Source organism: Oryza brachyantha, chromosome 2, assembly GCF_000231095.2.
Source record: "Oryza brachyantha chromosome 2, ObraRS2, whole genome shotgun sequence".
In the NCBI taxonomy this organism is placed as follows: Eukaryota; Viridiplantae; Streptophyta; class Magnoliopsida; order Poales; family Poaceae; genus Oryza; species Oryza brachyantha.
The window spans coordinates 9,662,123-9,672,947 of record NC_023164.2 but is presented as its reverse complement, the minus strand read 5'-3'; the positions used below and the strand labels follow the sequence as shown (position 1 = coordinate 9,672,947).

The window sequence follows — 10,825 nt, the reverse complement described above, 5'->3', positions numbered from 1 at the left end:
GCAAAGCACAAGAATCGAATAAAACAGTAGCAGGGGTAGTGTTAATAGAGAACGTACCCATTAGTACGTCAGAAGCTTCCTGAGCCTCTTCAGCTTGCACGTGGTTCACTTGTGCCTGTGGAAATCCTGAAGTTGTCTTGGGGCTTAAGGGGGTCCTGAACAGGCCACGACCTGGATTCGGTATACTGTGGTCCTTGACAGTGACGGCATTGGCTCCAGTACGCACAGGGGTGTTGCATGCCTTCGGGCAGCTGTTTGCGTAGTGACCAAGTTCTCCACAATTGAAACAGTTCAGGCTTCTCTTGATGCCTAGGGTGGGGAGAGTGGCCGCAGGTGTCTGGAATTTGGTAGGTGTTGCCTTAGGGGTAGCAGGGTGAGATGGCATTGCTGTCCCAGTGGTGTTTGGGAAAGGCTTCCATGCTAGTACCGGGTTGAACTAGGGGTGTTGTATAGCTATCTGTACTGGGCGGTTCATGGCCATTCTTCGCTTGCGGTTGTTCCCCACCGTCTTCTGGTCATTCTCTAAGCGAACAACCTTGTTAATCAGGCTCTAAAAACTGACGTGATCTTGTTCGATCATGGCTCCACGCAGTCCATCATTCAGCCCTTCAACAAATTTCTCAATTTTCTCTTGTTCATCAGCGAGGTCCTTTGGGGCATACCTGGCCAACTAGGTAAACTTGTTTAGATACTCCTGTAAGCCCATGTTCCCTTGGAGAAGCCTCCTGAATTCGTTCTTCTTCATCCGTGTAACCGCAGCTGGCACATAGTTCTCACGAAAAGTTGTAACAAACTCCTCCCAGTCTGGCTCGAGTACGTCATCGGTACGCGCTGCCTTGTAGGTGTCCCACCAATCGCTTGCGGTTCCTTCCAATTGGTTGGTGGCGAAGATTACCTTGTCTCCATTATGAGCCCTGACCAAGGTGAGCTTCTTTTCAATTATTCGCAGACAATCTTCCGCTTCCATTGGTTCCTCGGATCCTACGAAGGTTGGTGGCCTGGCTCGCATGAACTCACCATATGCCGAGTTGTTTCGTCCTCCTTGATTGTTGGCGAGCATCTGTAGTAACTGGGTCTGCTGTGACATGACCTCTGTAAAGGTGGCCATCTCCGGGGGTGGGGGCGTGCCATGGTTATGCAGCGATCCCCTGCGTGGTGGGCTTCTACTCCAGCGACAGTTGGCCATCTGCTAGCTAGGATCGTGAGTGACAAGTGCAGATCCGTCTTATAATATTCCAAGATTGTCATAAAGGTAGACACAAGACCATAGCATTTCATTACTAACACAGGGGGAAGAAGTCACATAAAAGGTACAGGACACCAACACAGGATAGGGCTACAACTGATAGATATTGGGGTTAAGGCCTGGTACAGGGTACAACTGCTACGGTCTAACACTAAGGATGGAAAGGCCTCCCTTATTACCCTAGGATACAAAGGTCTACTCCTCAAGCCATCCTGCGGTACCGGGCGGAAGCAAGGCGAGGTACCTTGCAGGGAAGAACTCCAGCTGTCCTGTAGGGCTGGTGGGGGTAGCTGTCGATGGTGCCCTCGTGATAGGTCTGCTTCTGGCGTACTGTGGTGAGCTGACGGTCCACCCACAAAAGTGATCTGGAAGGTGGACTCGGTCTCAGTGTCGGTACCATAGTAGAGCTTGGGTTCTGGGTCCTCTTCTGTGCTATCATCATCCAGGCAGATCGGTGCGGTCTCGCTACCCCCGAACTGAGTGATGTCAGTGCGCATAGGCTTGACCTCTACGGAGCCCTCGGACTCTGCCTTCGGCAGTAACAGAGGTGGGGCCGCCCTGGTGGAGTAAGGGTCGAGGCCTCGTGGTGCAGTCGTCGGTGGAGGGTGGAGGCAGGGCATTCGTAGCAAAGTTGTCACTTGGTCTTCCAGCTGCTGGATCCGGCGTGCACTCTGGCCCAGCTGATCATCACGCGACTTCAGTTGGGCCTTGAGGTCTGCAATCATAGTGTCTTGCGCCTGGTGCTGCAGCTCTAGCTGCTGGTGGATGTGCGTGAGGTTGATGAGATCAACCTCTTGGCTCCGGATGCGTCCCATATGCTCTCTGAACTCCAAGAGAGCCTCCTCTAGTGGTCATCTACCACTTCCGCCCAACGAGCCAACCGTTGTACTATCGGGTTGTAGCAACAGGGGGCGTCCTGGACGGTGCAGAAGGTATCCTCGATGGGGCGGTACGGGTGGTGACTGAACTCTGTACGGCTCACCTCCACTCGGTGCAAATCATGGAGTCACAGGAAGGCTTCCTGGGCAGCATCTTGAATGGCTGCCGCCTCGTGGTCGCGGCGGTGGTGACAAGTGAACTGGCGGGTGCCCTCGGGATTAGTACGAGGGGTGATGGTGATCCGAGCCTCCCATTCTTCACGTTTGTAAATCTTAAACGCACGTGTCTCCTAGGCGGGAGGGCTAGGGTAGCGCAGACACCTCATGAGCTTGCATAGCGGCTCATGGAAACCTCCTGGGTAATCAAGTTGGACGTCTTCCCAACCAGCAGTCCACCCGATTTCAGCCATCTACAAAAAGGGAGAACACATCTTAAAGGGTTCATCGGATGTTCCTAAGGAAGAGGGGTCAAGGCTTCCCTATGGTCTTTTCCTAACAGGTGAATGGTAGCTTAGTGGTTGTTGCCTGCAGTTGCGTGGCTCTGATACGAACTCTGTGGAACCCCGATCTCAGGTATCGGGATTACCTCATGCTTAATTATACCATTCCCTGGATCGAGTAGATGGTACACACGATATCGAGTCGTGGCATCAGTAGTTCATACAACAATGCCTCACAGGGCTTATTACAACCAGGCACTTGACCAGATAAAGAGTCTGAAGCTAAAGGACAATAATTAAACAGAAGCAATAAAAGGTAGCAGCATCTAAGCGGCGATACACCACAGGCGACAACTGGAAGGCAAGGCACCACTACGCGTCTTCTCCTTCAGGGAGGTCCTCGAAGCACTCGTAAGGGTCTGCAACCGAGTCTTCCTCAAACACTGATGGTGAGCAAAGCAGGGGTGAGTACGGGGTACTAAACAAGTCACCACGGAAATATGCACATGCATGGTTATAACGAGGCTGTAGGGTTCTTTTGCATCAAAGCAGCTTTCACAAATAGTTTTCACAAGACCTATTTTCTAACAGCAATTTCTATACCATGAGTGTAAATAAATAGCCATGAAGGTTCTGTCAGCCATTCACTGATGGTTTTCCCTCATGGCATCCATGCCACCTTCTAGGTAATTCAACCCCTTGCATCTCAAGGAGTGAATCACCTAGACACACATATAACATTTTCATTCTCATCCCATACTCATCTATTGAGTTTTATTAGTCTAGCCAACTATATGTCATGTCCCGGTGCTCATATCCAAGAGCGCGACTATTCGAATAGATTTAAACACACTGCAGTGGTTGTGCACTTTCCCTGTGCTCCATGACTACACAACACATGAGCTTCGTCCCAACACATGAGACGGTCGTGGCAAAGCCTTTCGATAACCTTACTTTGACAGTGTCCGCTCCATAAACTTTAGTCCCTATTGCACTCTAGATGTCCTTTACTAGCAGTGAGGGGAGCTCTAGCGTTCCCAAGTGAGGAGTAAACCAATAAACACATACACAACACATCACAACTCACTGGGACTGACCTACCCGGTCATCCCCTATGCAATAGGCTTCCTGCCTACTTGCACATTCATAAGAACCACCACGGCTTGGGCACCGCCTCCGCTCGGCTATTTACTAGGCTAGGTCTATACCCATTCGAGAAACACGGTTGTACGGTGTTCGTTTCATGTATAGCTGCATGGCTTGGTCCTTAACTGATCAGGGCGGGCTAATCATTCCCTAGAACCACCCATATTCTCATCATTTCGCCCCGATCGAAAATAGTTTTTATCTCAACAATTCATTCACAACATGGCCGGGTGGCGCTCATGTCTCCACCCGCCATCATGCAATTACTCCCACTAAGTAATGTCTCAACATCATCATAAATATTTCAAAAGTGTAATATTGAATAAAATGCAGCTAATAGCATGGCTAAGCAATGTCATCAATTGACTAGATTATAATTGCAACATGAGGCGACAAAGGTTTCATGGTAATCAAACATATGACAGGTTATATCTAACTAAAGTGGGTCTCTACTTGTTCTGCATGCAATTTTAAGTAAAGGAAACATTTTCGCAATATAGGTACAACATGTTCGATGGGGGTAATGACTTGCCTGGCTCAAAGTCCTATGAATCTGGCCCCTTGCCCGATTCATTCGCGGCTACGAAATCTGATAAAACGGAGGGTCGATAGTCATGACATAAATATAGGTCTCAGGGTGGTCAAGTGAATAATGGGAATTTGTCAGCTAGCCGAAGTATCTCGCAAGTCCAGAATTAATGTGGCTGAGAAATTATGGATACGGTTTTGGTCCGGGAGGCGAAAGATTTAAACTAGTTTAGCTCTAAGCTTCACGGTAAAAATTGCTAGATTAATTGGAACTAAAACAAGGGTTAAAAGGAAGGAAATTCCTAATTTAATTCAAGGAGTAGCTAATTTCCAGGAATAATATTTTTAGAAGAGAAAGTAATTAGCTGGATTTTTTATACTCACAGCAGTGGCTAACGTACTACTGCAGTTTGGTTTGTAGGGAGGCAAAGCAGACTTGCTAATTTTTATGGTTGCACATAGAGGGAACAGTGAGGCGAGCAACAGCCCAGTTGGCCCACCACGGCTGGCCTACCAGCCCACGGGCAGGAGGACAGAGAAGGAGATACAGAGGGGAGGAGGCGTTCGGGAGAATAGAGGAGGGGAAAAAAGACTGACCGGCGGCGGCGACTGAGCCAGCTCCTGGCGGTCGGCGGGGCGCAGCAGAGTGGAGCGGAGGGAGAGGCAAGGCGAGGTGAGGGCGCAACGACGGGAGGTCGCCGCTCTCCTCTTTTATAGGCGCGCCCGGCGGCGAGAGGTGCCGGCCGGGTCCACGGCGACGTGGGTGAGCTGCGGTGTGGGGAGGGCGGTGCAGCGGCGACGCGAGGGCGACGCGACATGCACGTCGACAGGGCTGCGGTGGCGCGACAGCATGGTGGCGACGTGTGGTGGCGTGCGCGCGCGGCGCAGCGCGTGGCGGCACGGCGACGACGGGGCGCGCGTGGTGCGGCGGTGGCTCGGCGCGTGGCGGTGGGGTGGCGTGGTGGTGGAGTTATTGCGACGTGCGCGGCGCAGCCGGCGCGAAGTGCGGCGGCAGCGATGGCAGCGGCTGGCGCGAGGGAGTTAAAGCGTCGTGCGGCGGCAGCAGCGACGTGCGACGTTAATGCGAGGCGGCAGCGGCAACGACGTGCGGCGGCAGAGGCTGGCTCGGTGGCGTGCATGCGTTCGACGAGGGCTAGCCCAGAGGCACCTCCTCTGCTCGTCGGCTGGAGTGAGATAGAGAAAGAGATGAACAGGGAGGGGACATGAACCAGGAAGAAGGAAGAACGCGAAAGAGCTGGCTTGAGTTGAACTATGAGTTTGATTTCAGAATTTGGAAGTTGGAGATTGAAATTTTAATCTGAGATTTGGGAGTTTGCAATTTGGACACTGAGCTTAAGAATTTGGACCGGATGCATTAGGAAATCCTAATTTGGATTAAGTTTTGCAATTAACAGAATGTTACGATTAGGTCCAATCTTTTAAGATTAATTGGTTGATTGAGCTACTTGGTGATTATCCTACTTCTAATTTAGTCGATCGGGCATATTACTATCTACCATAATGAAATTCCTGTAAAGCTGATCGTTTAGTTCATCGGCTAGGGTTCTGAAACGGTATCGGCTATCCGGCCGATAATGATTTTGGGTTTAACTGCTTTTTCGTGTTATATTTTGTCAGTTACAGGATTAAACTGACTGACACGCCAAGCAAATCTAAGAATTTAGGTCCTGCACTCGAATGGTTTTAGAGTAGCTTACAGGCCTTCGTAATATAGCTTCATAATATTTTTCTTTATTTTTCAATTTTTTAAAAATTATTTTATATTTTACAAGTCACGGATTATACACGTCGTCACGGTTTTGGTAGAAACCAAACGTTTTTGACCAGAAACCAGCAGGTTTTGACTTGGCAACCACGGTTACCGCAGCATTTGAATTCAATTCTTTTATATTTAAATATGTCATGGTTTCAACGGCGTAGGTGGTAACCGGAACCGTGCATCCGATGTCCTACGGCAAGGACGGAATGGACAGGATCGTGAACCCTGCACGTAGCATGGAGAGACTTTTCTCACATCATTTAACACTTGGTCTGCAGTACGGGTCCGAAAGCGCCACTCGGTCGGTAGTGATCCGTATAACGATCCTGTTGCTGCGCACGTCTCCGAAACCGAGAAAGCACACAAGCCCCCCAACTCCAGAACGGCCCCTCGGCGCGGCGAAAAGGCAAGGAAAAAGAATATACCAGGAGCAGTTGCAGTTGCAGTTGCAGTTGCGGTTGCTGCCCCGGCCCCCCGGCGACGAAAGGGACCGAGCGGACGGGCTTGGCTGGCCGCAACAACTCCAAAAGATACTGCAGCAAAGATCCCCCACCTTGATTCCGTTCCCCGTAGCGGGACGGGATATTCGAGGCGCCGAGGGAACATTCCGAGAGCGAGGAAGAATCACCCGGTGATGCTCTATGGGCTGCCTACCACTTGCACTGCCATGTGGTTAAATTTTGTAATGCTCGATGTATTCTGCTCCATCTGCTTTCAGATACACGATGGCTTAAAATAGATTAAAAGTAAAAGACTAGAATATCATTCGCTTTCTTAGATCTCAATACAATTATTCACTACTTTACCTATTCACACTATATTTATTTATTGCTTTCAAAAACTTGAATACAATGATTACATAGAAATAGCATATTTTTAGATAAACTAGAATTGATAAAAATGATTTTATTTTAGATCGGAGGCCGTACATTTTTATGACCAAATTTCAAAATCATTTTTATATACAAAATAATAGCATTTGATATATAAAACTTTTATTGGTTGATTTATCAAAAACACTGTCATATGGTGATTTATCAAAAACACTATCATATGGTTATATCTTTTAACAATTTCTATAAATATATAGATAGAAAAAACAATTTCTTGTCTTCAAAACAATAAGACAAATACTACCTTTGCCTCAAAATAAAAAATAATTAGTGCTAGAATATAAAGTATTGGGATATTGTTCATACATTGCAGCTAGATTTTATTTTAAAAAATTATTAGCATGTTATTGATATATTTTGCCCATAACAGTACTTGTTACGGATACGTGCATCCATTCTTTGTATAGTTTTTTCTTCTCATAGACAAAAGAGTTAGCGGAGGTGGTTGATATATAGATCTATACTCATATTTTTTTTAAAAAAATCAGGGGGTTGGTGGGATGTGTGGTAAATTCACTACCACCATTGAAAATATTTATAGGAATAAAGATATATCAGTATCGATGCCTAAAGCAACAACTAAAACCAGTTTGAGCCAAAGAAAAAAAGAACATGGCAGTAGTATTTAGGGCTAGTTTATTTGCCAACCATAACTTGCCAATATTTACAATAAATACCGCACTGGTCTAGAAATGAGGTGATCAAAATATGTGTCATATCTTAATAAAGTCTTATGAGCATGTCTAATGGTTCATCCAAACTTGTACATATCCGTTTGTACTACACCTGGGGTGATTAAGCCAAATAGCATATTTCAAAATAAAAATTAATTTATGAATAATTTTTTATATATGTATTCACAAATTATTTTCAGTTTGTAAATATGTTATTTACCTTTTTACATGAAAAAGACAGACAATCACCTAATAGGTCCCGTATTAGCTAGCCCTATACCGTTTCTGATTGGATCCCGTATTAGTACATGTACTGTACTTTCGAGAACTTTCGAATACAAAGCAATTTTTAGTCTATGTTATTCCTTCCGAATTATTTTTAGGTTTTTCTGCACACCCTTCTAAAATTACAAACGGTGTGCGCTTTGTAAAAATAATTATATAAATTCCATTATCTTATGTTTACAAAGTAAATTTATTTTTAATAGTTGATTCTATCGTTTATACTATTAAATATTAAATAGTAATAAAAATTCAAATTTAATCTTTTATGTACAAAACACAGCCCTAGTAGTATAACAAATTCTTTTTATTGAGCTGCAAAACCAGTTACTTACGGCTTAATTTTGTCCCTCGCAAATTAAATCAGCAATGGGAATGCATTTTTTCCATAGAAAATGAAGGCAGAAAACACTTACATTGGTTCAGGAAGCAGGCAAGCGGCTGTAAATTTTTATTAGTAATCAATTAGCACGCAGAAATGAATATATTTCAGGAGAATAATGTCCATGGCTTTTCTCTAATATTAGTATGTCCTAAATGCAGGAGTATTTTATTATGTATTTTTTACCCACCAGACAGCAAGGTGACGTATATATGTGTATCGCAATTCTGATCACGTAAACAAAATGGATCACGAATCAATCAGTAAGTAAGCCTTAATTAAGCTAGCTAGCTGCAAGCCTGCAAGAAATCAAGCTAAACTCACATGTGATGCACTCTCGTACGTACGTACATGTAATCGACGAATCTACAGTAACCAAGCGGAGGTGGTCTACGACGACGACGACACCGCCGGGGAGGATGAACTGCCGCCGCCGGTGTCCCCGCTCCCTTCCGAGCCGGAATGTCTCTGCCCTTGCTGCTGCCGCTGTTCCCGATGCGAATGCGGCTGCAAGCCTGGCGCCAGCATCGCCACCGGAGCGTACACGGGGTTCGCGCTCACTGACGCATCGGCGGCGGCCAGCTGCACCTGCTGCTGCTGTGCAGCCGCAGCGGCGGCGTATTCCGGCGGGGGCACCCAGATGCTCCCGACGACGACGAACTGCGGGGCGGGCGGGGCGGCGACGCCGGCGGCTGCGCTGCTCTGTCCCGTCGAGCTCGGCCGTCTCGTGTGTAGACGATACTTCTGAAACCAAAGCAAAAACAAAATAAGGACATAATAATCGAGAGAAGTAAACAAAGCTAATTAGGGCAAGTGTGTCTGTCCGCCATTGCTGACCTGCAAATGGCTCTTGACCTCGTCGTTTGTGAGGCCATCCACCTTCATGAGCTCCCGGATCTGCTTGGGCGTCGCCACTGCGTAAGTTAAGTACAGGGTTAATTACTTAGCTTGTGCTAGGCGGGCAGTACAAGTGAGATTAATTAGTGCTACGAAGCATCCTGCACTGTTTGTTGATAAGATAGGATAATGTAATTTGGTCAGTCCGGCCGAGCTGTCATGGAGGAGGAGATGGCACTAACCATGGGACCCGCCCAGCTGCTGCAGTGCTTGCAGGAAGCGGCGGTGGAGCTCCGGCGCCCAGCACCGGCGAGGCTTCCGGTGAGGCTGCGACTGGCTTTCCTTTTCTTTGTCCTTGTCCTTGCCATCCATGCCGTCGTTGTCCGTCTCCCTGGGTTTGTCCGTGTCATCGGCGGGCTTGTCGCCGCTGTCTCCGACCACGGTCGAACTCGCCGCGGCAGTGGTTGACGACGCCGGCAGCTCGGCGCGCTTCTCCTTCTCGAAGGGCTGGAACGCTCCGCCGGTTTTCCTGGCGTTCAGCGCCACCGGCTTGCACGGTAGATCCTGGCAGAGTTCATCGGGGATCCATGCATCAGCAGCAGATCAGCTTAGGAGATCAAGCAAAGTGCAAATTACCAACAACATTTGCAGCTGCGAATTAATCGATGACGGCCAACTAATTACCTTGGCAGGTGTTTGACTAGGAGATGATGGCTGCTGGGGTTGTTGGCTCCATAACTGCACGGACTGGAGCCAGTCCGGCGTCACCCTCTTGGCCTCCGGCAGCGTCTGCGGTGACGAATGCCTCTCAGACGTCTGAGCCCCCTCCTCCTTGCCGGCCTTGTCGGAGGCGGCGTGGTTGCTCTCCTCCTCGGAGGAGGACAGCGAGAGGCTGGGCTTGAGCGGGATGAACTCCTCGAGCACCGGCGGCGGGCCATGGTCGCTCACCGTCTCCTCGCTGCCAACGCCGTCCATCTGGCTCCTCATCCCCTCAATAGCTGCACCACACGATCAATAATAATCAGCGCTCACTCGCGCAATCCAGCCGAAGAAATACCAATGCATCGCGAGGAGCAACACGGAGCGAGCGAGGGAGCGAGCGCGTATATACTCTGGGTGACGAGGTCGAAGCAGAGCGGGAGCTCCCGCTGGAACACCTGGATCTTGCGACGCTCCTCCTCGAGCGCGAGCAGGTACTCGCGGCACCGGCGCCGCGCGAGGTCGCGCTCCGCGTGGTCCACCACCTCCATCTCCGCGCGCCCGTCCGCCGCCGCGCCAGGTCTCGATCCGTCGATCCGAGGCGAGAGAGAACGGGCGGGGCCGGGGAAAGGGGTGGTACCGGGCGCGTGCGTGGGCGTGGGGGAAGAGAGGGAGGGAGGGAGGAAGGAACAAGGGAGGGGAAGAAGAAGTGGGGAAGGGAATCGGGGTCGGGGCGTCGCGTAGGGAGCGAATCTTTTTGTTACTAGTGGATCGCCTTCTTACACAAGGGAAGGTGTGTCGTGGAACGGAGGAGCGGAGCGGGTGGGCGGATTGGGACGTGCGGAAAATGCTGTAAAAAAAAATGGAGAGGGTGCGGGTGAATATTCGGCGGGGGATTCCATTCCTCCGGCGCAGACGTGGGGTCCGCATGGTGGTGTCGTGTGGTGTGGTGGCCCACTTGTTGGCGGGTCTAGAGAGAGCGCAGGGAGGGGAGACTGGATAAGGGAGACGCCGACTGGACGACCCGCGGAGGATGCCGC

At 49.1% G+C, this 10,825-nt stretch overlaps 1 protein-coding gene across 2 annotated transcripts; it reads right to left on the bottom strand.

Moving 5' to 3' along the window:
• Positions 1-8,295: 8,295 nt before the first annotated feature.
• Positions 8,296-10,520, bottom strand: LOC102710275 (transcription factor NIGT1-like). 2 transcript variants are annotated; one of them, XM_015833661.2, is made up of 5 exons: positions 10,198-10,520; positions 9,771-10,084; positions 9,329-9,650; positions 9,087-9,163; positions 8,296-8,993 (listed from the first exon to the last, which is right to left on the bottom strand). In XM_015833661.2, exons 1-5 carry the CDS (start codon positions 10,334-10,336, stop codon positions 8,640-8,642), a joined length of 1,206 nt encoding a protein of 401 aa, XP_015689147.2. In that variant the 5' UTR covers positions 10,337-10,520; the 3' UTR covers positions 8,296-8,639. The 2 variants fall into 2 exon arrangements, with proteins under 2 accessions (XP_015689147.2, XP_040377188.1); XM_040521254.1 differs by having other exon boundaries at positions 8,296-8,990; positions 10,198-10,385.
• Positions 10,521-10,825: the final 305 nt, after the last annotated feature.

Coding starts and splice junctions, on each gene's coding strand:
- LOC102710275 (XM_015833661.2), bottom strand. CDS start 10,336: ATGGAGGTGGTGGACCACGCGGAGCGCGACCTCGCGCGGCGCCGGTGC. Junction 10,085..10,197: donor CTTCGACCTCGTCACCCAGA/GTATATACGCGC, acceptor CGTGTGGTGCAG/CTATTGAGGGGATGAGGAGC. Junction 9,164..9,328: donor GCAGCTGGGCGGGTCCCATG/GTTAGTGCCATC, acceptor TAACTTACGCAG/TGGCGACGCCCAAGCAGATC.